The 27,249-nt window shown below is 58.2% G+C and overlaps 1 protein-coding gene across 2 annotated transcripts in view; it reads left to right on the forward strand.

Moving 5' to 3' along the window:
- The window catches only part of LOC131668911 (semaphorin-1A-like), a 100,983-nt gene that overhangs the window by 71,794 nt on the left and 1,940 nt on the right, over window positions 1–27,249 (forward strand). For both annotated transcript variants that reach the window (XM_058943393.1, XM_058943394.1), the window contains exons 5-13: window positions 5,659–5,829; window positions 19,658–19,745; window positions 22,854–22,958; window positions 23,450–23,538; window positions 23,725–23,866; window positions 26,047–26,395; window positions 26,470–26,552; window positions 26,627–26,725; window positions 26,943–27,227. In XM_058943393.1, the coding sequence (XP_058799376.1) occupies window positions 5,659–5,829; window positions 19,658–19,745; window positions 22,854–22,958; window positions 23,450–23,538; window positions 23,725–23,866; window positions 26,047–26,395; window positions 26,470–26,552; window positions 26,627–26,725; window positions 26,943–27,227 (1,411 nt within the window). The remainder of the gene's footprint in view (window positions 1–5,658; window positions 5,830–19,657; window positions 19,746–22,853; window positions 22,959–23,449; window positions 23,539–23,724; window positions 23,867–26,046; window positions 26,396–26,469; window positions 26,553–26,626; window positions 26,726–26,942; window positions 27,228–27,249) is intronic.

Consider the following 27,249-nt stretch of genomic DNA (forward strand, 5'->3'; position numbering starts at 1 on the left):
GAGGCAAAAGCCAGCGCTGGCGACGGCAGGCGGCTCTGACCGGTCATTCACTTAGCGGCGGGCGTAAAAAGCACGGCCGCCCCTCTCTTTCTTCCCTCGACGACTTTCACGTCGTCGTCGTCGTCGTCGTCGTCGCCGTTGACGTCCGCTCGCGCTAAAGGGACTCGGGCGATTCGCGCGATTTATCGAGCCTCTTGGCCTTGCGCCGAAACAGGTTGGCGCGCGACGGCAGCTCGCGCCGCTCTCGATTCGCTGCGCCTCGATTGGTCCGCATACGTACGCCTGCCGGGCTCGGAGCGCGCGCGAACATTTTTTGCGCCACGGTCTCGCTGCGGTGGCTCCTTTTTCTCGCCGCTTAGCAAGCGCCAAAGCGCTCTTGCATATTTCAACGAGACACAGTCGTTTTCGCCGTGTGCGGCAGCGATCGAGTGAGCTCGCCGAGTGCCATTGCTAAAAGGAACACGTCGAGGCTAGCCAATTGGCGCGGTTAGTTTAATCAATGCGACGCAGCGTCAAAGGACTGCGCAAAAACAGAGAGACAGAGACGGAGAGTGTGTGTGCGCGAACGAGAGGGCGGCCAAATTAGATTGATGCGCGAGAGTGCGCCGTCGCCGTCGTAGTAGTCGTCGCCGGCGCTTGCCTCAACAAAGCCATGATGGATGAAAGCATTGATGAGAGCCGAGTGCTCCTATCTCTCGGCCGTTCTCTGTCTCTCTCTCTCTCTCTCTCTCTCTCTCTCTCTCTCTCTCTCTCTCTCTCTTTTGCGCTGACTCGATTAGCGGGGAACGAGAACGGAAGAGAGAGAGAGAGAGAGAGAGAGAGAGAGAGAGAGAGAGAGAGAGAGAAACTTGCTGAATAATAGAATAAGCAGAGGGAGCCTGCATTATCGTCCTCCTGGCAGCGCGACACCGACACCGGATGCGCAAGCGCGACGAGCTCTGAGCCGAGGCATTATTTCGCCTCGGCTCACCTTGGAGTGCTAAGTAAACGCGGAATAATCGGCAGTCTCCGCTGCGTACGCGCGTACACGGCACGTACGATAGTATCGGTGACCGTTGAGGAAAACGCTCGGCCAAGCGCAACTCCAACTTTTACATGGCGAGAGCCATTTCGGAGGAAGACCACGTGGGCGTTTAAAATTGAGGAGGTCCCATAGCTTAATCAACCAGCTACACATAGTTAAATCCACGTCGGAGCTTTTTCTCTTTTTGTCGCACGTGCAACACTCGTGAATTTCCAGCAAATTAGACCGTCAATAATCTATGGTAGCTCGGTTGATTTTCAGGTGCGCGTGTCGAGCACCGTCATCCGCGGCCGCAGTCAGCACTTTATATTTAGCACTCGAGATAGAGAGAGAATGTGGATGTCGTTGAACCGTTATAGCGAATACGTTGCAGCCAATTGAGGATCGGTTTCATTAAATTAGCGGAGAATCGACGAAACGCTTAATACAGTTATCCGAAGTTAATGCCGGAGTGAAAACTTGGCTTGCCACAGTGGGGGTTTGCATACTTTACGAAGGTCTTTATTGATGGTTTGCAGCGAGTTAGCGTGAGGGAGAGACGACTGTACGCCACGCGATTGTAGACGCAGGGACGCTGGCGGAGCCGACGAGGCCGCTACGATGATTTCCTTATAATAACACGCCCGTGGAAAGCGAACAATTCGTCGTGAACTCTTTACGAGCGGCTAAACAAAGTGCGCGCGTGGCTGAACGAAAAATCGATGGCTTTATCGGGACGACGAGCCGTCGCCGGTTATTGGCACAACAAAATAAGGGGATCCACAAAGAGAGAGGGGAAAGAAAAAAACGAGAGAAGGAGAGTCTTTTTATAGCTCGCTCACGTGACGTCCAATCATAATTAGACGCTGCTCGCGTGACGTTCGCACTTTATTATCCCAACCGAGCCGAGAATATTTCCTCTCTCCCTCTCCGTTCTCTCGTGCTTTTTCCGCGACGCCCCGCGCAAATAATCAGATGTATCGGAGAAGTCGCGATAGAACGGCGCCGCGAGCGGGGGCGCGAGAAAGAAAGCCAGGCCCTCGATTGGTTCGCGACAAGGAGCAGTTCGGACGGCGAACGGGCGACTCGGCAATATCGGCAGCGCGCAGTCGAAAAACGCCAGGAAGGCTGTTGGCTATCGCACACCGGTGTGTACGTACGTCGTCGGCGATGCACGAGGGACTTTGGCCGCTCGCCGCTCGCGATTAGCGTGGTAATCAATCGATCACGGGCGCGCGGGCGAGAGCAAGAGGCAGCGCGCGCGCGCTGGGGGTCGTTTGGCGAGAGTACGAGCGCGTCGGCTTCGTTCCCCGCGGTCCATTACCTCTGGCGTTTTGCCTTTCCAACTTTCTCGCCCGGAAAATAAAAACACTTGGCGAGCTCGCGCGCGGGCTGCGCCTGGCGCTGTTGCAGCCCCGGCTCTGACCGGCGAGTCGAGCTTAATCAAAGGCCTCGTTCTTCTTCTTAAACGGCACTTGGATTAAGCTCAGACTCTCGGCTGTTGGAGAGCCGATTGTCCGGAATAAGAGGCGAGCAAGCAGGAGCTAGCAGGCTGCGTCGGGGGGAAAATATCGCGGAAACAATGTCGGTTTGCTCGGCAGCACAGCCGAGAGTTGCTCAGCGGAGAACAATGAGGGCGGGGCTCGCTCGCCGTTCGGAAACTAGCCTCGAAACTTGGCTGGCGTAATAATAAGAGACGGCCGGGGCGGGTGAAAAATAGAGATAGAGCCTGGCTCTCGAGCAGACGGACAACGAGCCAAAGAAACAGCTCGCCGGTCGGCTCTCCCTTTGTTTCCTCGCTGATTGCGATTCTGATTTCGCGAGGCGCATTCCGCCGGCCGAACTTCGATTGCGGCAGGCCGGCGGCGGAGCGACGTTTAATTTCGTTGCTCCTCGCCTGCTGCACTGGCCCTCGACGTTTTGCCCAGGGAAACCTTGCGCGGAGGCACTTTTTCCTGACTTATGGCTGTCGCGTCTGTCTTCCGGGCCGCGCTCCGCCACTCTCTCACTCTCTTTAATAAATTTCATCGAGAAAGAGAGGCCAGCTGATGCTCTCCGATACCAGGCTCGCGCCCCAGCTAGTTTTCAAACTTGCTCAAAGTTTCGTTCAACTTTCCGACATTTTTAGGGATTTGCCCTGCTCCTTTTCTACCTCCAACTCTCTATCTAAAATCGTCTTGTCATGCAAAGCTCAGCGGTGGCAGCGGACTTTAATTTTAGCGCAGATTACGGCACGTGAATATTAAATGAGCTGCGCGTGCGCAAGAATAGAACAAAGTTGCCGACTACATACCGCCAACTAAGGTTAATACGAGTCTATAGTCGACGGGGTTGCGCCGTGCAGGCAGATGTGTATATATATATACATATATATATATGTCTATACTTTGCGCGAATTTGTCAAGCAATTAAGAGGTCGAGACGCGGCGAAAGCACACGGCCGAAGGTCGGGAATCAGTCGTGGAGAGCCCCTCTCTCGCAATTACGCGCCTGCCAGTGGCCGCGGAACCGTTGCCTCGTCGCCAGCCGAAAGACAATTAGCTCGTGCTCGCGGCGCTTTCGATGGCGCGCGGCTCCGGGCTTCTCGCAAAAGTACGGTCAACCCGGCGGCAATCCGTCTCTAATTGACGGCTTACGCGGGCCGAGCGTCGCCCAGGAATTCGCGAGAACCGTTCGTTCCTTTCAGCCGCCGCTCGCTAATTGCGCGACGAGCGCGTCGGATTCCGTCGGCCAAGAGGCATTTCTATAATGGCCGCGCGTCGCGATCGGCATTGTCGGCTTGCGCAATGACGACGACGACGACGACGACGACGACGACGACGACCACGACTACGCGAGACCGGAGGCAGCCGCGCGCTCGTGGTTTTTCGGCCCCGCGCGACTCAGATACGCAGCGGCAACGGGCACGCGGGAGACAAGGGCTTGCGCTCTTGCGTTATTGTTTCTGGCTTATTAGGAGGGAAAATCGCTCGCTGCCGCGGCGTTGGTATGCAAAGCAGCCGAGCAATTCAATTGTAGCCGGCGCAAAACTTGCTCTCGCGATGGAACTTGCGCGCACGCTCGCTCTGTGCAATTTGCATGTATAACCTGTATAAACAGAATTCATGGCCTTTCTTTGGCGCAGCTCGCGCGCGCGCGCGCTAAGACTTATTTAACTTCTCGATGAATGTCGAGGCATTTACCACTCGTTACTCCCGCCACCGAAACTCGGTTGCAGGCAAGACGCACGTCTGCGCTTGGATTCCAAGTTGCTCGATTTGCTGTTTCGCAGCGAGCAGCCGATTGAAATGCGCGAAAAGGGAAAAAGAAACGCGGGGGAGGCGAGACGCCAGCGCCGCTGCGGCCAAGTTCGAGCGCGTCTGCGAGAAATTCGAGCGCCAGTCGCGTCGGCCGCGCGCCTCAAAGTTACGCAGCTCTCGCGTCGGCGAGGCGCGGTGCAGCAGCTGCGTAGAGGCGTGCGCTTCTCGGGACAAATCAGAGAAACGTCAGGCGAGCTTTAAGCGCTTCGGCTCACCTGACGCACGCCCGCAAGTCTGCGAGAGCCGAGTCCTTTAACGTCCCACCCTCCGTGAGCCTCCGCGCGCCTCTCCGGCTGCCGAAGCCAAGCGCCACAGCTCCATGAATATTCACGCGGAACTTGCCGCCTGATTGGCTCAGCGACGACGAGGAGGATGAGGAGGAGGAGGAGGAGGACGAGTAGGAGGACGAGCAGGAGGACGAGCAGGAGGACGCGCACGAGGACGACTACAACAGCAGCAACAATGGCAACAGAGCCAGCGCGTGGTGCGTTGTAAAAGCCGGCGTCGAGCTTTTTGCCCCCGCTAGTTTTCAATGGACAAGTGTCGGCGGCGGCCACGCAGCAGCAGGAGACTGGAACAAGAAGGAGGCGGCATCGAGTCGCAAAGTTGCAGCGCACCGGAGAAAAGAAGCGAGCGAACGGAGGCAGCATCCTGTGACCTTCTTGGCTATTCCGAAGTCGTTCCCTCGTTGGCGGCGCCTTATCTCCACTCTTTCGCTCTTCCTTTTTTTCGTTAGCTCTCTCGTCTTTTTAATCCCTCTCCGCCGTGGCGCTCCACTTTATCTATTTGCACGACGGCAGAGCGTCTTCTCCCCCTTTTTTGCTACACGCGGACGGGCGACTGGAGCTGGAATAAAGGAAATCCGCGCGGTCGCAAGAAAGCAGCTGGCTTATCGGCGGAGAGAGCGCCGCGAGGGAGCGAGGGGAGGCCGGGCCGACGTATCAAAGCGGCAAGCCGCTGGAAAAGGAGAGAAAAAAGGAAAACAGCGTCCCCCGGCGCTCCGACCAGCGACTCACTTTGGCTTATATAAATTTCCTTGATGTCGCGGCGGAGCGACGGCCTCGAAAACAGGAGGCAGAGAGAGAGAGAGAGAATCGCGCGCTTTCCCGGCGGAATTTCTCATTTGCTACGAGCACGGCGCAGCTTTCGCTATTTGTTTGTTTGGCAAGTCCTTAGCTCTGAATTATGCATGAGATGCCTTCTTCGCCTCGGCGGCTAAGAGGCAGCGCGAGCAATGAGGCGCGCAACGCCGCCCGAAATGGCGAGAGACAAGCGCGAGAGGGCGAGGTGGCGGTGGCCGCGACCTCGCCGCCGCAGCTGGCGCCCGAGACTAATCGCGCGATACGTTTGTTGCAGAGGCTGCAGTGGCCGAGCAGCGACGCGCACCAGGAGCTGTGCCACCTCAAGGGCGGCGACAAGGACACGTGCCAAAACTACGTGAGGGTGTTCGGCCGTCTGGGCCCCGACAGGTTCATGACCTGCGGCACCAACGCCTACAAGCCCCTCTGCAAGCTCTTCCGCATACAGGTCAGTGCAATTTTCCGTTATGCGCCCACTACGCTAAATTTGTCGCGCTGCCGGTGCGGCTGCTCCACGGATACTCGAAGCCCCCATGAATTATGCATTATTGAGAGAGCGAGAACGGTTCTTGCCTCTCGGCCCTTGGCGCGCCGATTTCACATTCAAATGTCGCCACTCCACCTCGCGCACTCGATCAGTCGTCCCCTACGTACGTCTCCAGCTTTCTTCGCCCGACTCGTTCGAACATTCTGCGCGCGGCTCGTCGACCTCGGCCGGAATCCAATAGACGGTGCGCCGACTTTTCTCCCGCAGCCAACTTGGATTCAATCAAGCCTCTCGTCTCAATTAAACGCGACCGTTCGGGCCGCGGCGAGACCGTAGAGGCGGAGAGGGGTCGACGCCCGCGTGCCAAGCGACGGAAGAGCCAAAAGCTCGTTTGGCAGACACGCGTCGGTCCGCGCGGCCGGCCAGGCGTGACGGGGCCAGGGCTAACGTCGCGCGAGTTCGGCCAGTGCACTTTTCGCTGGCGGCTCGCGCCTGTGCTCCGGTCGGCTCTCTGAATAATGCATCGGCCGAGCGAGCGGCCGCCGATAAACAGCAGCGGGCGAGAGCAGGGGAGACGCGCTGCGGCAGTCAAGTCGACGAGCTGTGAGTAAGGGATCTTCGCGTCTGGCGCACCGCGCGGCACCGCGCGGCACCGCGCGGCATCGCCGGAATCGCAATAAGCCGCCGAGAATTGCGCGGCTCGCGCTGGAATCGCAAGTGCGTCGCGTCGCCGTTGGAATCCCATTCCGCAGCTGGCGGAGACTAGAGAAGAGCGGGAGACAACCGTTTTCCAGGGACGCCTCGCGCGCTTGCAGCCGTTCGCGTCCGTACGAGCTGCCCGCCGAAAGCCATCGTCGAGCCAAAGCTGCGAATTGGATCGTCCTTGTAATCGTCGCTGATTGGCTTGACCGAGGCGGCCGCGGTCGATCGATCGATCGCTGGCCGTCGGGTTCGGCCGGCATCCGAACAAATCGGCGGCGATCGCCGGTGCTGCATAATCAGTCGGAATCGACGATCGGCGGCCGCTCGCCGTCGCGCCAGCCAGCGACGAGTACAGCGCCGCCCCCACCTTTAGTCTTCGTTTCCGCTGGAGCGCTTGGATGCCTCTCGGCGAACGGCCTGGCGGGTTTCTTATTAGCGGAATCGACCGATGATTGAGAGTGTGCGGCACGGCTAAGGCCAGCGCCATGAATAATCCATGAGTGTGTAGCCGTGGTAGAGAGAGAGAGAGAGAGAGAGAGAGAGAGAGAGAGAGAGAGAGAGAGAGAGAGAGCGAAATCTCATTTGCCGCAACAAGTCGGCGGGAGGGAGGTGGGGGGGGTCCGAGTCGATCCGCGGCGGAGCGCCGAAATGAGGACCTTTCAATTATTCGCTTCGCACGGCGCTCGTAATCGGCGAGAGCTTTTCCCGGGCAGAGCTGCAGCGAGGTCCGCACGAGTGGCGAGTGCCGCGCTGCTCTTCTCTGCCCGGCTACACTGCCAACGAGCGAATAAATCAGGCGTGGCTGGCTGGCTCCTTCCGCTACTTACTCGCCTCTCGCGCTCGCTTTATCTCCATCCTTCTTGCCGCTGCTCGGCGCGTCATTTCGGAAGCCGAGAAACAAAGCCCGTCCGCGCTCCTTCTTTCTGGAATTACGCTTTTTCAATTAGCCGAGCCGAGGCTTTTCCCAGGCGCGCCTTACACCTCCAACGGAGAGCCTTCTTTTCTGCCTCTCCTTTGCCGCCGCCGCCGCCGCCGCCGCCGCCGCCACCGCTCTCCCCTCGGCAAGAAAGCTCGCTCGTCAAACTTCCTCCGCGCGCTTCCGCCTCGAATTACACTATTGCATTAGAGCGAGCAGCGAGCAGAAAAGGCGCTTAGACTCGCGACCGGCTTTTTATCTGCCTTGCGCGAGCAGGCCAGGGCAAACGCTCGCCGGTTGCTTTGACGAATAAGTCGTGTACGGCGAAACGGGCTCGCGGCAACGATAGGCGGCGCGCTCTTGTGTCGCGCGTCGAACGTCGACGTAAGAGGCTTTCGAGTCGCACGCTGATTAGCGAGCGAGTGCGCAATTTCAGGACACTGTGATTCCGAGGGGAGCGTATCTTGGCGGCGCCCTCCTGCCCGTCCCCGAGAAAAATTCATTGACCTCCGCGTCGTCGAACGCGCGCCAAATGATCGAGCGTGTACGTGCGCGCGGTCGCCGCTTGATTAGCAGCGCAAGGCCAAGAAAAGAAGTTTGATGAGTTTGCAGGCGGCGACGAGCTAAAAGAAGAAGAAGAAGAAGTAGAAGAAGAAGAAGAAGAAGAAGGAGAAGAAGGAGAAGGAAATCGATGCCGACGGCGAAATTTTTATCGGCCTCATTACGTACACAGGCGCGCTCGCAAGCAAGCAGAAGTTGACTTGGCCTGAAATACCGATAAAATATCATTGGAGGGGCGGAGGGGCAAAGTTTGCCAAGCGGTACGCTGGCTGCTCGGCATGCGCCGCCTACGCGACGACAACCGACACTGCATCTGTACGTCGGGGTATTCCAGTCACGTGGCTTAATGCACAGAGAAAGCCTCTGCCCCGTCGATTTTGCTTCGGCTCTCTCTCTCCCTCTCTCTCTATCTGCCTCTTTATCCCCGAAATCCATAAAGAAGCCAGCTTCGATTTCTCCTCTTCGGCTTTTCCTCGCCGACGAATATCAATCTGTTTGGCTTAAATAACTTGTAATCTGCATTTTTCCGCTCCTCTTCCCCGAGGACTTGGCTCGGGAAGCGGGCGCCGGCTGAACTGCTGGATAAATTGTATTGGAACGTGATCGCTCATACAGACGTCGGCTGCTTTCTCTCTCTCTCTCTCTCTCTCTCCCTCTCTCTCGAATTTCTCACCCGGTATCTTTTCCAATAAACTTTTCGCGCGCGCCGAGCACTCTTATCGTCGCCGGTCGACTTGGCGCTCCTTTAAGACGATTCGAAAACGAGAAAGAGAGCTTCCCATTTTTTTTCACAGCCGCCCCTCGTTCGAGTCGATTATTCATGAGCCGCAGCGACGTTTTCATTTATTTGGAATTTAGTCCCGCCTCGGCGATAGCTGTATCGGCGCACTTCTTGCCGTGGCCTCCCGGCAGATAACGGCCGAACGCGCTCCTCTCGCCGAGCCGTAAATCGTTTAGCGCCGAGAGAACGACTCGACAGCGCAGTCAGGAAAGAGAGAGAGAGAGAGACGCAAAGCTCGCTCCCTCGAATTAAGTCGCGCGCGCTCGCGGCCAATTGACAAACGCAGCTGGCGCGCGCACAGTTGCGGCTACTGGGCGTGCGTCGGAACGAGCTCGCGGAGAACCGGGTCAAAGTTGAGCAAGCAGTCGCGGACTGATGTGACTTACTGCCGGGGATCGAGCAAAGTCTCTCTCGCTCTGAATTATTTCCGAGCTTTTTCCACCACCCGATATTCGATGATTTATACGGCCGACTGAATTGCGAGCTTGTTTTTGCCGGGCCGACAAATGCCCTCTCGGTCGACGACCTTCTCCTGCGCTGCTTCCGCGCGTCGGGGCGCGACTCGGACGGGGACGGCCGTCGCCGAGAGCGTCGACGCAGTATGCACGCGTTGATCGCAAGCCGCACACGAGAACGGCCGGGAAGCGTTGGTCCGCTTTGGCTAAGCGAGCCGCGTCCGCCGAAAGTCGTCGACGAGTCGGCTTCGGCGGCGGGGCGTGGTTGCGCGGCATTGTCCGTAGGCAGGCGACGCAACCGCTAAAGCTCAACGATCTCGCGCAATCGTAAAGGCGCCGCGCCGCGGCTGCGATCTGGAAATTCGGCCGGATGTGCGTTAAACGAGTATCCGGCGTCCGGGCTTTTTCCGCGACATCGGCAGCGGCAACAACAAGTCCCATTTGGACGAGCGACTCGCACCTACACGTCCGAGCGCGATAAGCGCCGAGAAATTATTTCACGGATTATCGAGTTCTGCGCGAGACCGTGGGCTCTCGCCGCTGGAATATTCCTCGGAGGGGAAACAATGCCGCGCGGCGATAGATCGATGCCGGGTAATCCGGGTCGCTGAACTTGAAGCGCGCGCCTCGCCATCTTTTTTGCCGGCCCACATCGCAGCCGCGCGACGCTCGTCCTTTTTCTTCCTTTGTGTCCGGGCCGAACTCGGCGCGGCAATGTGTGCCGCGCGGCGTCGCGCAACCGTGACTTCAATTATTCGCGGCTGCGAGCGCGCCCCGCGCGGGCTATTCCGGGAGTCGCGCGACCCGATGAATCAATAATCACAGCTGAGGCTCGTTTTTTATTCGCCGGCTGCAGGCGCGCGTGTCAAGTTCAGCGGGTCGCGTTCGTCATTATTCATCAAGCTGCCTTCGGCGGATAAGCCCTTTGTGACATTTCGAGCGGCTGCCTCCTGCCTCTCTCTGCTCGTCGCGCCTCGCACGTCACCTCTGCATATCCCTCGCATATTTTATTCCCGGACAGTCCGACGGTCGCTTAATTATATTGTCAAGCCATACGGCCCGGAGTAAATATAATCCGACTGTGCGCCACGTGCGTCGGGCCGTTCGTGATGCATGCTCTCATTGTCATGCGAGCGCGCGAGGCCGGGCCGGCAATCGGAAAAAAAACGCGCGCGTGCTGCTGCTTCCGGACATTTTCGTCGCACGCGTCGATGGAAATATCCTCTTTTTTTCGCGACGGCAAAAGCGCGGGGCAGAGGGAGAAACGCCAGTCGCATCGGATTTTGCCGAAGCGCGAGCTCCGGAACGGGCCGTGCACTCGGGAACAATGTGCGTAATGAGTTTGGCCGGGGGCGTAATCCCCGCGCAGTCGTGCTCGCTCCGCCGATACGGACTATCATTTGATCCCCGCGGGAGGCGGCGCGACGGAGGAAAAAAAAGGGGGACGGGACAAGCGAAAAGCGGGGGTGCCGCCGCGCGAAAGCAGCTCGTAAGCGGATCGCGAAAGCTCGTCGGCGGCGATCGCGCGCACGCGTCGGCCCGGGCGTATGTAATTTGCGGGAGACAGCTCAAAGGCAGAAGAACGTCGGGGAGAGAGAATGCCGCTGGCCGGGCGATCGGCATTCCCTTTGTGGCCGGTAATTGGCGCGCGGCCGAGCAGCGTCTGAATTCCGCAGCGAGGGCAGGCGGCGGACCCGGGATACACAATGCGCGCGACAACAACGCCTAGCGCCGCGGCAGATCGAGCCTCGCCGAGAGTTATGAAAGTTGGCCCCGCGCGACGTGATTCACGGAAACAAAGCGCCTCGCTGACTTTAATTGCGATCCGTGCGTCTCGCGCGAACTTGGCTCGCGGCATTGTTTGGCCGCGACGAGGGGCCGACACAGCCGCGAGCTTCTTAGCCAGCCGGCCGCGGGTTCGGGGATGCCAATTAAAAGGCCCGGCCTCATTAACGCGCGCAGTGCGGATACCTCGGTCGTGGTGTGTGTTTGCGCGCGGGAGCCGGGAGGGGAGGAGAGCCGCGCATAGCCGTGCAATATCGCGGCGTCCGGGGCCGGTTGGAGTCGCGCCAGCTGCAATATTGCCGCGAGCCTACGTGTACGCGTAGCCGCTGCTGCCTGCCTGCCTGCCTGCCTTCCTTCCTTCCTTCCTTCCGGGGACACGAGTGCACGACGCGCGCTCGCCTCCGTGCCCCGCGCGCAGCCGCTGCCCGACCTTGCGCTCGCCAATGCTCCGCTATTGCTGCGCCGCCGGGTCGCGTCGTTCGAGACGTTTTGCGCCCAGCACGCGACCTACGCTGCCGCTTTCCCGTGCCCCTCCCAGCCTCGCGGCCTCTCTCGGTGCGTCGCTTTGTCTCCGCGCCGCCGCGCGCATTCGACGGGCTGCCTCGACAATCGCGAGGCGAGTTGACGATCGATGACGCAGTGCCACAAAGGAATCCGGCGAGGCAGTTGTCGGCCTAGGCGACTCGCCAAAAGCTCCGGCATAATACGCCTCTGCCGCTCGATCGAAGCTCCATTATTTACGAGACAACGGCGAAGAGCCGCGGAAAAATATGGATTCTATGCTAAACAGTTTGGTGCGCGTCGCGTGCTCGAGAATTGCGTATCGCTGCGTTGAAATCCAAGCCGGAAAGGGGCTAGCGAGCGAGCGAGCGAGCGAGCGAGCGAGCGAGAGAGAGAGAGAGAGAAATAGAGAAAGGGATATGGGGAGGGGGGGGCGTTTAACATGCACTTACACGCTGTATTACGGTACAATGATGTATTACCCGCGGGAATGTGTAACGTAAGCCGCCAGCTCTGTATCGTGATTTATTATCGGGCTGGCACTGTCGTCGCTCGGTCGCGCTCGCCGCTGGAGGTGTTCGAGCCCTTCGGCCCTCCGGCCCTCGTCTGCCGCGGGGCGCGCGTACGACAAATTGTCGCCTTTGTCGCCGCTTGCACGCTGCCCGGCACTTTTTTTCCGCCCCCCGCCTCTCCCGCTCGACTCGAGTCGACTCGCGCCACGAGTGGGAAACGCTCGCCGCCGACGGCGCTAATGGAATAATGCGGTCCGACGCGCAGCTCCGTGGAGCCGTCGACTTTTCTCCGCGGCCGAGTGCTCTTTGCCGCGCTGCCAGATGTTTGCTCTCGCCTCGCTCCGGGGAGAGCGCGAACGCCGAAGGAGGCGAGCGCTCGACGTGCCGCTCGAAAATTATTTCCGTCCGCCGTTCGGCGCGGCAGTGCGCCTCGCGGTGTCCGGATCGCGAAGACGAGCGCGAGTCGGCTTCCTTCTTCTTTTCATTTCCGACTGACCTCCTTCGCGACTCGCTCTCGCGGAATAAGCCCGAGCCGCGCCACGTATCTCGACGAGAGGAGAGCCGAGCAATCGGTGCCCGCGCGCTGGCAGAAGCCGCGTCCGTCTCGGCGGGAAAAGCCCGAAGGAAGAAGGGCGCGCTGCCCGCCGCGGCGGCCGAGCGCAGCGACGAGAGAGGCAGCTGGCTCGGGCTCGCGAAGTCGGCGATAATGATTTACGGCCGGGCCGCGGCTGTGCGCGTCGCGGATAACGAGCTCCGGCGAAGGCGCCGCCGCTATCTTTGCCCTCCTCCCCCTTGCCCGCGCCCGCGGTCGCATCGGCCGACCGCGGGCAGGGCTCTCCTTTGGCGCCGATCGATCGCCCGCGTTTCACGTCGACGGCGACGGCGACAGCCCCCTCGCTCGATTTTTCGATGACTTTTCGATCCGCCGGCTCGAGCTTGCAGTTTGATCAGCGGAACGACAACTATAGCGCATCGGTCCGCGCCGTTTCGAATACACGGCAACGACGACGACGATGACGCAGACCGAGTTCGGCCAGGCAGCGAATCGACAAGGCCACTTGCGAAATTAAAGCGCTGCCCGTCCCGCCGCAGTCTGGGCGAGTCGGCCAACAATGGGCGGAAGAAGCGCTCCGGGAAGAAAAGCGCAGGGAAGGGATAAGAGCGCTCGCAAAGCCCGTCTGCGGCTTCTCGCCGAGCCTATGGACCACTCATTTGGATAGGCACTCGCGATAGAGAGAAAGGCAGCTGGCGCGTAAATCCGGAACCTCGGCCGGCCGCCGCTAGCGTTTCCGCAATGACTTTCGCCGGAAGCCGAGACGTAATATCGGCGCTGGACCCCCAGGATATTCAGGCTTTGTTTGCCCGCGGCCAAGATGGCCCACTCCATTTAATTGGCCGCCGCCAGCAGCCTCTTGATTGCTCCTTGCGAGCGGCCAACTCTCCGAAGCCATCAACTCGATCTTGCCTCGCGAGCGCACCCGCCTACCTTCCGCCAGGCAGCTTAGCCGCGCGCGCAATTATGCCCCGTCTCTGGCAATAAACCTGCAGCTGCTCGGCGGTCCACGTCCGAATTTCCACCGTGGGCATCTTTATCGCGGCCGGATCTCGCGCTTCGCGCGCCTATCCCCTTTGTTGCGCCCTGGCGCGGTCGCCTTTTCCGGTTCGTCTCGCTTGCGACAGCGTCGCCCGGCGAGAGCTCCGCCAAATTAAAAGCCGACCGTCAACAGACCGACTGCTGGTGCTACTGTTGATGCTGCTGCTGCTGCTGCTGCTGCTGCTGCTACTGCTACTGTGGTCCAATTTATGTCCGAGAAAGCCGCCCGGCGATGCTCGCACACGTGCGCAAACATCGAGCCTCGTTCTCGATTTTACGCGCGGCGCACGCGGCGCGGATGACAAGAGCGCGCCCAAATGAGTAACGCCTTAATGAAGGTTCGACTAGCCGCGACTCGTTTGCCGAAAACTCGCAGCCAGAGCCGGAGATTACGCCTTTTTCGTCTTCCGCTCTCGAGTGGGTCTCTCGAGCGGACAAGCTCGACACCGATGGTCAATGCGCGCCGCCATTTCGACAAATCATTAACGATCAAAGCTCGCTCGATTGCCGCGGCCGACGCCTGTTATCGCCGTTGAATCAATTAAATCAGCGCGCCAAATTGCGCGTAATAATTGATGGACCAGTCGGCAGACATCAGAGACGAAGCGCTGATAACGCGACAAATCTTGATATGTTTAACGAGCGGACTGCCGTGCTGCGCTCGTAAATTATGCAGCCACGGGCACACCGTGCAGCTCTCGTTCATTTCGGCCCGGTGCACTCGTCGCGCGTCGCGAGCGACCTCCCGCGACGCGACTCTGGGCGGCGATCGGCGCCGATCGCAGCAGGCCCCGTCGCTCGCCGAGAGGCCAGCGTCGGCATCGATCGCCGCGGCGCTCACGCGAGGCCTTTGTCCCGGCGGTCCCGATCCGCCGCGCGCGCGCGCTCGTCCGGATCGAATCGGCCCGGCTGAGCGACGCCTGTCTCTGCGCCGCCGGTCGCAAACAATTTTATTTAACAAAACTAACTTTTCGCTCGGCCGGCCTGCGAGAGGAGCGCCGACGGCGCGCGCTTTTGACGGACGGCTCGTTTGTTTGCCGCACGGCCGACTCCCCGTTTCCCGTACGCGTCGCCGCGCGCAAAGTGAAACGCGCGCGAGCTATTTCATTAGTTCGTATTCTGCTGTCGGCCGGACTGAGTCGGCCTCTTTATCCCGCGAACGCACGAAAAGCGCCAGCGGAAAGCGCCCACCGATCAGCTTTATTTCGCACTTGCTCGCGCGCGCGCGACGGCGATACGACCGTTCTCGCTCTCTTTCTCTTTCACCGCCTTCGCCCCCCCCCCCAACCCCCCTTTTGAAGCCGTGAAATGCGGCGCGCTAAATTTTTTTTTCTACCTCTTGGCCGAAACGACTACGTCGAGTTCATTTTTAGATTCGTTGTGAAAAATGAAGCGCACAGAGTCGAATCGCCCGCCGTGCCCCGCCGAACGCAATTTATTACATGATCTCGGTGAAAATAGACCGAGTTAGAGCGCGTGAACGGTGCGTGTTTCGCGTATGAAACATTATGAATTTTGACTAGAAAACGTCCCACGCGTTGTTTGCGAGATAACGTGGCGAAAAAGCACGCTAGGCGCGCACGAACGAGCGAGTAGAAAAGATAGTTTGCATAATTGAAAATTTCGCCTCGGTACCGCGAGAGAGAGAGAGAGAGAGGGAGTGAGAGAGAAAGTGGGGGGGGGGGGGGGGAATTGGGGGGGCCTATTCGCGCCAACGCGAAAAAGAAAAACGAATTACAATGCTTCGGCCGTCGAGAAGTAGACGTTCATATTTATAGTAATAGGCGCGAGGAAATACAGCCGCGACGATATAACTCGCGAGGCTTTACGAGAGGATAGCGTATAAATTTGCCGCTTTGCCTCCCCCACCCCGCTAGCTCTCGAGCTCGCGTTGTCTATAAAGCTCGCCGAGATTTACGCGCGTAGCGACAACAGCGACAGCAAACACGAGAAAACATTCGTTGCCGGGATTCATATGAAAATTCGGCCGCGACTGTGACTCGCCTTGAGAGATTTACAGCGCGAGCTGAAAGCTGCACTCGCCAACTTTTCTAATTAATGATAATTAGTTGGCCGAAGTTGCTGCGGCGGCGCAGACGGAGCTACTCCACAGCGTAAACAGCGTTCGCTATCAAGCGACGGCTTTCTTTTCGAAAAGACCGGTCGACTGCTTAAGATAATGGAAGCCGGCCTTTCTTTGCCTCTCTCTCTCTTCTCTTTGTTTTTATTCTGGAGTTTGTTGGGGCAAAAAATCAAGGGGCGAGCTCGACTCGGCGATAATAGTAACGCGGGCACGTGCTATATTACCTTGGAGCTTTGCCAGCTGATGTTGAAGAAAGGAGCCATGGCGCGCCAACTGTTTCCAGCGTTAAATCCATGCTGCCCTCGACCCCTTCCGATGCCCTCTTTCCCGACGGTCAATCCACCGAATGATTTTGCCCTGGCGCAAATCACCGAGCGATAGGCAGCTCTACACCAGACGCTGAACAGAAGCTATACTCTAATACGGGCGTGATCTTGGGGCTTCAACGGTCGCGATGCGAAAATACGGCGGCGGCGGTGGCATCTCGTCGTAAAGTGGCGTAGCTTGCACAGCGGGATCAGAGTCCAGCTGCTCGCACGCTGCACGCACTTTGAGCCGGCGCGACAGCGGTACGAAAAATCGATGCTGCGGGTGGAGGAAGCTAGAAGATGGTGGACGAGGCGTCGCCGCAGAGCCACCAGATTCAATGTGGACTCGCGCGCCCGGATACGTTTCGCGCTGGCCGACGTTGTAACCGAACAGGCGTATATCGCGCTGTTCATTCGTGGAAAAGCAAATTCCGTATTCATGGCCGTTGCCGGCGCTCAATCTCTCCCCAGCTGACTCGTGCTGCTGGATTTTACGGGGCTTTATCGCCCGGCCAGACACTACCGAGATATATGCCCCTACGCGAAGGGCGTATATAGATCGAGGTCGATTCTTGTTGCCACTGAGTAAATAAGCAAGTGCTTCTCCTCGCCTCGCCGCCTCCCCCCGTCGCCGCGCTCACGCACACGCTCGGTGAAGTCTCTCTCTTTCTGTCATTGACTTTTATCTGCGGCTGCGGCAAAAATTCATGAATTTTCAAGTGGCGTACGTGGCTGATTTATCGCGCGCGTTCCTCGTCGCCGCCGGAGAAGAAAGAAAATCTCGAGCACTGGCTTCGACAGCGACTCTCTCTCTCTCTCTCTCTCTCTCTCTCTCTCTCTTTATTCTTTCGCTTAATGTATGGCCGAGAGTTCCAAAAATTTATGGGATTATAACTTGGCTGGAGCTCCGGCTCACCTATATACATCACGTTCAATCGAGCGCGAGCGATTTAATTCGCTCACAGCCAATCGATTTCCTCCCGCGTATCTGCACTACACCTCTTGTGGATCCGAAAAGGTGGATTGCAGATCCACCAACTGCCCGGGTCGATCCCAAGAGCGCAATGGTGAGATTTGCACTGCCGAATGACGATGACGACTCGCGCGCGCTTTGTGAACGCGAGCCGCACGCGTATTCACTCGGTGGAAAGAGCTGCGAAGCGAGAGAGAGAGAGAGAGAGAGCGAGAGGGGGGGGGGGGCGAAATACTGCCAATTTCCGTTGTATCGCGCAGGAAAAAAGGCCGGCGTGCCGAAATCCTTTGCAATTCCGCCGGTATGCACGATCGACCATCCGCACCTGGACTGCGCTCGAACATGCCCCCGTGTGCCCCTCTTATTTCCATTTCGAGATTCTGCGCGTATATAGCTGGCAGCGCGGAGCCCGAAGCTCGAAAAGGCTGATTCGGCTGGCGCGTCCGAAAATGGAAAGCACGAGCGGCGGACGTAAAGCGCGGGAAATTACGATCGAGCAAGAACTTTACGGTGGCGCACTCGATTACGAAATTTAACCGGCGTATCATGTGGAAATTCAGTCTCGATAAAGCTCCATTATACGGCTGCATCGAATGCGCGCAGCTCGCGGTGCACCAGATTCAGCCCGTAAAACACGCCTTCATTACGCGGAAATGGATGTGCTCGCGGCGGAGCAGCGCGACATTATTGAAAAATAAAAAAGCTCCGGCCCTCCCCCGTCCCGCCGGCGCCGCGAACGTTAATGAGCTTGTTGAATGATTATCGAGCGACTAATCACGGGCGACGTCGCCCCTGAAATTATCGCGATAGCCAGCGTATTTTCGGCCGAGCGTCAGTCCGCGCGGTGTCTGGGCTCGCTGAACGCGCCGAGAGCCACGATTTATACCCTTCCGCCTGACCGCACTCGCGCCGCTCTCTCGCGCTCTCGCCCCCGCCGAAGCGCTTTTTCCAACCCGCCGCTATTTTTTTTCCTTTTACTGCTCTCTTATTTTTGCCGATACGCCGTTTAATTGATTGTTTATTTATTTTCCATTTGGCGAATGCGAGGCGCGTGCCCCGCTCGAAAAATTTTATTTGCAATTCCGTTTTGTCGAGTAATATCAGCGCATGCAATTTACATTATTCATTCGCTGCCGTGTCTTTTGTCTATAAACATAGAGCTCGCTTTGTCAAGATGTATTCCACTCGGTGAACTTAATTCGCATCCGCTTATATCGTCCAACATTTCGTGCCTTTTCAAAGCCAAATATATGTCGTACGAACGTTGCTTTGGCGGCTAACAAATACTTTTAAAAATATCGCCAAAGTCGTTTCCGCTATAACAGCGGAGCGAAAAGCTCCGCGATAAATAGCTGAACAAATGAATAAATAGGAGAGAGAGGCCTTATCTCGACGAATCACATTTGCACACTTTTATTCACCTGTTCTTCACGCGTCCAATTTGAAGCTCGGGCGCGCTAAATAAAGTATCTAGTCAGCAGGCGCGACGAGGAATTCCGACGAATGTGAGCGCTATTTTGGAGTGTTTTAATCGAGTAGCTGACAAAGATTCGGGAGTGGAATCAGCGTCAGCGAGGCGTGAGCGCGGAGGAGATTAAAAAGTAAAAAAAAAAACAAAGCGAGAAGGAAAAAAAAAGCACGAGCGGACGCTCTGCCGGCTAATTCGATTAGCGAGCGATCGATAAATTCGGTGGGTTTGGCTCGCTCTGCTCTAATTAAATTGGGCTGCGCGCGGGCGCACGCCAGCGAGCTTTCGCCTGCAGTAGGCAAATTGCAAGTTATAGGGACAAAACTCGCGCGTCGGGCCGGGCATCCGCGCGGATTGCGCGCACGCTGCGCACTAATCCGAAACACGCAGTTGGCCCGAATGAACTTGCGGCGGCGTCGACGAGATGGCCCAGGCGAAGTGCGCTTCGCGCTCCACTGCTGACAAGAACGAATGCATAACGCGCGCTAGAAAGTCGAGCGAGCCCTGAGCCCGAGAGACGCAAGAGCATACGCGGCGGCGGCGGCGGCGGCGGCGGCGGCGAACAGGGAAGAGAGGGAGAGAGAGAGAGAGAGAGAGAGAGAGAGAGAGAGAGAGAGCAAAAGTGCCCCTGGCGTCGTGGTCGCGGGAGTATATGCGAGCCCGTATCCGCGCCGCGTATATATCTACAAGACGCGTAAAGAAAATAGCGGCGGGTCGGGATAAAAGGGAAGGAACGGTTACACGCTGGCGACTATCCGCCGCCAGCGGCTATATCATTGCTCCCCCGCCTTCCGCTCTGCTTTTCCCTTGCTAAATTTTCTGCGACGCGATTGTCGATCGCGGCGACCTACTGCGAAGCAACGAGAACGAGAAGTGGAAGAATTGGTCTGGAAAATAAGACAAAAAATGAACAAGAGGCGGAAGCCTCGGCAAGGAATTGGCGACAGTTTCCGAGCGAGTTGCAGCCGAGTAGACTCGTGCCCTCGTCGTGCGTGCGGAGGCGCAGCGGGAGCGTCCGCGATCGTAAATCCGGGAATAAAAGCAGAGAAGGCAGTTCCTCTTCCGGCGATCAGGACCAATTAGCGGCCTGTCGAGACTCTGTCCATTTGGAGGCGCTTAATCAATTTGCCGTGCATTCTTTCTGTTCCAGAACGGCAACTACGTGAGCGAGAGAGACAGCGATGGCCTCGGACTCTGTCCCTACAACCCGCAGCACAACAGCACCGCCGTGTTCGCCGGTAAGTGGCGAGAGAGACAGAGTGAGAGAGAGAGAGAGAGACACACACAGCAGTCTGCCTCATCTCGCCCTATCTCACTCCTCTCGCGAGCGTATTACCGCGCCGAGACTGTGTGTCACGTAAGCGCCCTCGGGACACTCTTCCTTCATCCTTACCAGTCTGCTCTATCTCCCGACACACGCCCTCGTATCTTTTGCATACTTCAGACCGCCCCACCACCTCTCTCTCTCTCTCTCTCTCTCTCTCTCCCCCTATCTATCTCTCTACTTCTTTTTTTCTTGTGCAATTTGACGCTCCGCGATTGCTAATTGTTACAGTCTCACTTACGAAGCCTTTATCTCTGTGCATTTTCTCTCTTTCACTCGCAAATTGATAATTGCCGTGTTCTGAATAATAGCTGCGACGAGGAACAACAAAGTTCATGGAGGCGAACATTTTTGTCAAACACAAGGCTCTGATGGTTGCAGCAAGCTTGGCGCGAGCACGCCAAACAAAAGCTACGGCTACAGTGAGCGGCGCTCGAAGGGGGGGGGGAGGAGAAAAAACAACGCAACACTGTTTCTTCTCGCGAGCTCTTTAAGGCAACATCATATTTTATGCCGTAGCGTAAAAGCTGCTATTCAGCGGGCGAATTATTAATTATTAAAATTCAGCTCTCGCGAGCGCTAAAACCGAGAGTTTTACGGTTATTACAATAGCGCTTGTGTGCGCCTCGCTTCCTCCCTCCCCCGCTCTTTATTTTTTCCTACACATGAATGTCGAAAATAATTAACACCGAGGCGCATAAAGAATACTTGAAATAATAATGCATATCCCGTTCGTCCGTTCTTTTTTCCATGCCACTCATAGCCGCGGCATGCACTCTTTTACGAGCTCGGCTATGAAAAGCCCGCCTCGCTTTCCTGCCAGTGCAAACCAATTAAATTTCGCTTGTGTGCGCGCGGTGGGCAACCGCTCACAACAATTTTCCCCCTTTCATTTTTCAAATATCCCGCTCCCACGCGACTGGAGCCTCGTTTAGCTGTTCGAACAAACAAAGAGACACCCAAGCTGTGCCCCCGCCATCGAAGCTTTGCCCACATCTCGAGCCTTCGCCCGTTTTTTTCTTTGCGCGCGCTCAAATACTTGCAAATCGAACGGAAAAACTCCGGTCTGCATCCGCTTTGACGGACGGTGCGGCGCGGCGCGGCGGAGGGGGCGAGGGGGCAAAAAGCGAGCGCGCCGATCGATCAATCTCCGGTGGGACGCGCGCGCATTTCGATTTCCCGAAACGCGATTTGACCCAATATCCGCGCCAAGGAACAAGCAGTCCCTCTCAAAATTAAATATCGGGACGTGCGAGCGCGGCCTGCGATCGTCGTTCCGCGATCGTTTCCTCCGCTCCCGCGTCGATCGCCGCGCTCCACGGAGCGACAGAAGTAAGAAATGCGAGTCCGACCGATCGCGGCCACGAAAATTCCAAGCGCACGCGGGCGGGCCGTCGACGCGCGCGCGAAATTGGTTTTTCGTCGCGCGCTAATTATCGGGGAGAAACTTTGACCCCGCCGCAAGGTGCCCCGAGCATTTCCCGATATCGAAGAGTTGTCGGCACGCGCAAGCCTCGAAAAAGCTCGCCGGGTAGACCTCGTACGCTCGCGAGCTTCGGCCAAACCGAAATCGTCGACGCGCTCGCATAGTCGCGCCAACTCGGATCAGCCACGAATTCTCGGCGGAACGGCGCGGCCGATGAGCGGGCTGATACGCTTCTAATTGGCCGACCGACGTAGCGCTGCGTCGCTTTTCCGCCGCGTTCGCGTCAGTCCGGATAGTTCAAGACGCCTCTCCTTCGACTCGCCACGGGTTTGCCCGGCTGCGACTCCCATGAGTTTTGGCTGCTCGAGCGCTCGGAAGGCCGTTGAGCGGCGCGCCGCGGGCACTGCCTGCCGGCAAGTGGGCGCGCGTTACGTGCACGCGCGCGTGCAAAACACGAGCGGGTCTGCGTGGCGGTAAACTAGACCGGAGCTCGCGGACGAGGGAGGGGGAGCAAGGAGGTAGCGAGCTCGGGAGCCAGGCTACAAATCTAGCCGAGGCTGCCGGCTGGCCCAGCCCCGATGAAGCTGTATTTAAGCGAGTGCTGCGCGTGTCGTTGCTGCTTCTTCTGCCTACATCCCTAGCTGCCTCGTAAATAGCAGCAGCGCCTCGCACTCTACCGCCGCGCCGTGTATCGCTGCAATTTATGCCCTACCATTACCTGCCTGCCCCGCCTTTTTCCCCAATGACGACGTCATCCCGACAAGCAACTCGCGCAAGCGTCTCTCTCTCTCTCTCTCTCTCTCTCTCTCTCTCTCTCTCTCTCTCTCTCTCTCTCTCTCTCTCTCTCTCTCTCTCTCTCTCTCTCTCTCTCTCTGCTCTCTCGATCGGGTCAAGTGTATTTGACGCGCCGGTGGCCGCGTCAAAGGGGTGCAAGCGAACGATAATGCCAACGACGTGCACATTCCGGGTGGCACATCGCTGTCGCGCGTAAATCGCAACACGCCAGACATTACAGGCGCAAACCGACAAGCGTAAAGAGCCTCTCTCTTTCCCTCTCTCATTCCGCGGTCAGATATGTGCCTTTGCTGTAATGCGCGTTTATCCCACGTGTTCTCTCGCTCTCTCTAGCGACTGATTGCGACCTTCCATTCTCTCGCTCGCTCGTCAAGAAATAAAAGCGAAACAACTGCCTGGCGAAATTCATTTACTTCGCGCCGCGGTGATCTGTTTTTTATCAAACAAAATCGCCAGAGAGGGAGAGAGCCCAGTTATATCGTTCGTTTTTTTTTCTTTCATTTCGCTCGCGCTTGTTTTATTTTCATTACTTCTGCTCGCGCGTTTGTTCTGCGACAAATGCATCCGTAGGTTATTTGAAATTCGATTTGCAGCTCCGGCAACAAAGCGACGTGCCGCGGGTGCATTTTTTTGTTGCTTCCCCGGCGCTGTGTCGGTTTTTCTCTCTCGCTGGTGCGCACACTTGGCGTGTGTGCGTGCGCGCGACGAGGGAAGCGCGTCATTGTCCTTGCGCGATTTTTCAATTCTGGAGAGCACGTTCTTTTTTTTTCACGCGCCGCTCGCGCCTTTGTCTGTTCGCAGATGGCCAGCTGTACGCGGCGACGTTCGCCGACTCGTCGGGCGGCGAGCCCCTCATCCACAGGGAGAAGATCCGCACGGAGCGCTCGGACCTGAACCAGCTGAACGGTAAGCCACGCTTGGCGTCCTTACCCGCAATGCGTCATTCCGCAGTGTTGTTCGCCAGCGAGGATAGCGGCCGCGCAAAGTTGCTCGCGGCCGATCCCATTGGAATTTCAACTGCGGAGCGATTCGACGCCGCTTCAAAGGCAATACTTGGGCCGGAAATCCCGGCGATCGTCGAAAAGCGCGCGTGCATAGAGGCGCTCCGCGCGGCTGCCCGTGAACGTTGTATTTTCTTTTTTTCTTTTCGTCCGCATAGCCCGCGGCCGTGGCGGCAGCGCGCGAACGCGGATAAAAACGAGGTATAAGGCCGCGCAGATAAGCCGAACGCGATAATTGCCGCGGAGGCTGTGCACTCGCGAGTGGCTTTACGAATCGGCCTGGTAATGCGATTCTTATCGGGCCGATCCGCGGCCGCGGGATTTCCGAGGGCTTTTCGCGCGCGTGCATTTTCAGAGCGCAGCAGCGACTCTAATGGATTGCTCGATCTGTTGCAGGTCCGAACTTCGTGAGTTCCTTCACGTACGGCGACTACGTGTACTTCTTCTACCGCGAGACCGCGGTGGAGTACATGAACTGCGGCAAGGTAAGCTCGTTCCACGCTTAATCATTGTTGGCCGAGAGTTTAATCTGCTGATTGCATCGCCGATAATCGGCTTGGGCCAACTCAGCGCTGCGACCGGGCGCCCCGGCTCGGCGCGAGAACGGCGAGCGGCTCGGGCGCCGGTGAAAGACAGGCGGACTAAAGCCTCGCGCGCTCTCGATGTTACAGGCTGTCTACTCGCGAGTGGCCAGGGTGTGCAAACACGACAAAGGCGGACCGCACGCGTTCGGCGACAGGTGGACCAGCTTCCTCAAAGCCAGGCTCAATTGCTCCGTGCCCGGCGACTATCCGTTCTACTTCAACGAGATCCGTAAGTGAAGCGCGCCGTTCGCTCCTCGCGACTCTCGTCGACGACCCCAAAGGACCGTGCGCGCCAAATACGCTGGGACTCCAATTTTTCGACGGCGAGACGCGGCAACTTCGCTTTCCGCGTGGCGAGCAGCGCCGACGCCAAGTGCCTCGAATGGGATTTCAGGAATTATATGCAAAGTCGACGACGACGACGACGACGACGACGACGACGACGACGACGACAATGCGATACAACCGACAGTTTGGCGCAGCCAAGAGTGGCAAGTTTTACGGGAGGGAAGCGACGACTCGTGACAAAGTGCGTCTCGACGATTGCGCGCCTCGCGGCTCATCGATTTTTATTGGCCCCGCGCGGAACAAAACGACGAGTCGGAATAGTGCCTCGATTATGCCGCCTGCTCTCTCCCTCTCTCTCTCGCCAATACCATCGAGCCGACAACTCTTTTATACTATTACTTCGTACCCGTAAGGAATCCCACTAAATATCTGCACTTATAAAATATCCGAGAAAGGGGAGCAGGGAAAGTCAATTCATCGCAATGATGCGCCTAAATATTGGATGCCGGAATGCGTCCTGGGATGCAGCCGTGGGAACAGTATCGACGTCACAGAGCTGAGCAGGCGCTCGCTACTCGTATGGCTGCCGCTCGCGAGAACACGAGAGAGCCGCGCCTTGACTCGGCCGATCGGGCGCACGGCGCGCAGTTTCAAACGGAACGACGCGTCCGGCAGATTTTTCACGGCGCAACTAGCAAAGACTACTTTGAGGATCACGCGTCCAAAAGTCAATCCGCCCGCGAGCGAGGGGCTCTCGTCCGATTTCAGTCGGCTCACGTAGCACGCCGGAGCGCGAAAATTTCCACCGGGGCTGCGTCGATGGAGCGCGAGTCGCCGATCAACTTTCAATTGCGACACTCTCCCATCGCGACGAACGCGTCGAGAGCGGAGCAGACGAGCGGAGAATTACGGCGCGGGGGAGCAAGCCGCAGACGCGCGGGCCAGCATCGCCGAGCAGCTCGCCCGTAGTCGGTTTGGCACGCGAGCCAGGTGCGCCCGCTCGATCCTGGCGCGGGGCCAGCCAGCCGCGAGCGCGGCTGCCTACCACCGCGGCTTCCGTCTCCAGGATTTACACGGGGGGGAGGGGGTGCAAAAATGCAGGTGCCCGCCACCGTCGATAGCCGCCCGCGAGATCTTAAATTGAAATCTAGGCCCGCGCATAAATCCCGCGAGCTCTCTCTCTCTCTCTCTCTCTCCTTTGTACTCGCGGGTACCTCGTACGCTCCGGAGCGGAGACAGCTTTTAGCGGCGCTGCCGAAGCACTCCCTCGGCAGCGGCCCCGAGCTGTCAGCGAGGCTGCGTCGCCGACGCTCTTCTCCCCTCCGCGGTGCTGCAGCTACGTTTGGACGCGCGAGGCGCGTAGTACACGGGGCAGGCGGCGACTCCCCGGGGCTCTCGTGTAGCTCGCAAGCGAAATTTCATTAGCCCCGGCGCTCCGTCTCGCTCGCGCGCCGCTCTATCTTTCTTTTTCCGTGACGCGCGTCGCATCGCGTCGCATCGCGTCGCGTCGCGTCGCGTCGCGTCACGTCACGTCTAGTTGCTCGACCGACGATCGACGCGCGCGCGTCGCCTTAAAATATCGCTCGCCGCGTCGCGCGACAGACAGCTCCCGGTGGCCTATTATTCAATTCCGCGTTTAAAATATTGTTTACGATAACGCGAGGCTCCGAGCACGACTGCCGGCAATCGCTATCGGCGCCCTGCATCTTAACTTGACTTCAGAACGAAGACGTAGGTCGGCAGCCCTTTTTTCCCTCGCACGCTTTCCTTTACTTTTTTTCTTTCAGAAAACTCGTAAAAAAATGTCGGTAGCCACTCGCGGTATATTTACAGCTGTCGAATACATTATCTCGACAAGACAATTTGGTGTTGATTTACGAGGAGGCGCCGGGACGATAAAAGGGTCACGCGAACGATCCGAATAACGAGGGAACGTAGGCCGAGCAGCCTGCTGGCTGGATAGTGGTGGCGCGATGTCGTTTGCGTAATCACATCGCTTGGGCAGAACGAATCCACGGTAGCGTGCAAGCTCGATACGGCGCCGGCCGATCGGCGGTCACGAGCACGCGGACGAACAACCGCAAGCGCGACTAGGCTGAAGCAGAGTGGCGTGGGTTGCAGAGTCGACGAGCGACGTGACCGAGGGCATCTACAGCGAGGCCCACGCTCAGCTGATCTACGGCGTGTTCACCACGCCCGTCAACTCGATCGGTGGCTCGGCCGTGTGCGCCTTCTCCATGGGCGACGTGCTGCAGGTGTTCCAAGGCGCCTTCAAGGAGCAGGAGACCATCAACAGCAACTGGCTGCGCGTGCTCCCGGAGAAGGTGCCCGAGCCGCGGCCCGGCGCCTGCGTCAACGACTCGCGCACGCTGCCCGACATCACCGTCAACTTCGTCAAGAGCCACCCGCTGATGGACGACGCCGTGCAGACCTTCTTCGCCACGCCCGTCGTCACCAAGGTCACCTACAAGTCAGTATTCTCGCTGCTCCCCCCGCCCCCGCCCCCCTTTTCTCCGCGCTCTAACTGCTCGTCTCTGTTGTCAGCTACCGCTTCACCAAGGTCGCCGTCGATCCACAGGTCAAGGCGCTCGACGGCAAGCTCTACGACGTGCTCTACGTGGGCACTGGTAAGTAACGCCGCTGGCCAAAGCGCCGTGTCCACTCTCGTCTGCTCACGGCCCTGACTTTTCCATGTTTGCAGACGACGGTCGAGTAATGAAGGCCCTAAACGCGAGGAGCCCGATGTCGAGGAACGACTCCGATCAAGTGATCGTCAGCGACGTCCAAGTGCTCAGATACGGTGAGTATGTACTCTACTGCCTCTGCCCAAGGCCACGCTCCGGGCCCCGTACCGAGAGCCTGCCAACTTCGGATGCACTCGATTGTTCCCGCCGCGCGAAACTTGTCGTCCATTTGGGCCGACATGTCGGGCGCTTGCGTTGCTTGCTCCTCCCCTGCACCACGGCCCTCGACGTCGAAAGCCCGGCTCGGAATAACGAGTCTTTCGACCCGAGCAGGTCAGGCGATCAAGGATCTGCAAGTGGTGCATCTGGCCGGCGAGGCGAGCAAGCTCATGGTGATCGCCGACTCGGAGATCAAGGCGGTGCCGCTGCACCAGTGCGACTCCGCGCAGGCGGCCTCCTGCGCCATGTGCGTCGGCCTCCAGGACCCGCACTGCGCCTGGGACGCCGCGCACGGCCAGTGCGTGGCCGTGATGACGCGCCTCCACGACAACGACGCCGACAAGATGCTCTACCAGAACGTCACGAGCGGCAAGCACAAGGGTTGCGGCGCCGAGCAAGGTCAGTGCACGCCGCGCCGGAT

Source organism: Phymastichus coffea, unplaced genomic scaffold (assembly GCF_024137745.1).
Source record: "Phymastichus coffea isolate CEN01 unplaced genomic scaffold, Cenicafe_Pcof_1.1 PCOF00085, whole genome shotgun sequence".
Classification (NCBI taxonomy): domain Eukaryota; kingdom Metazoa; phylum Arthropoda; class Insecta; order Hymenoptera; family Eulophidae; genus Phymastichus; species Phymastichus coffea.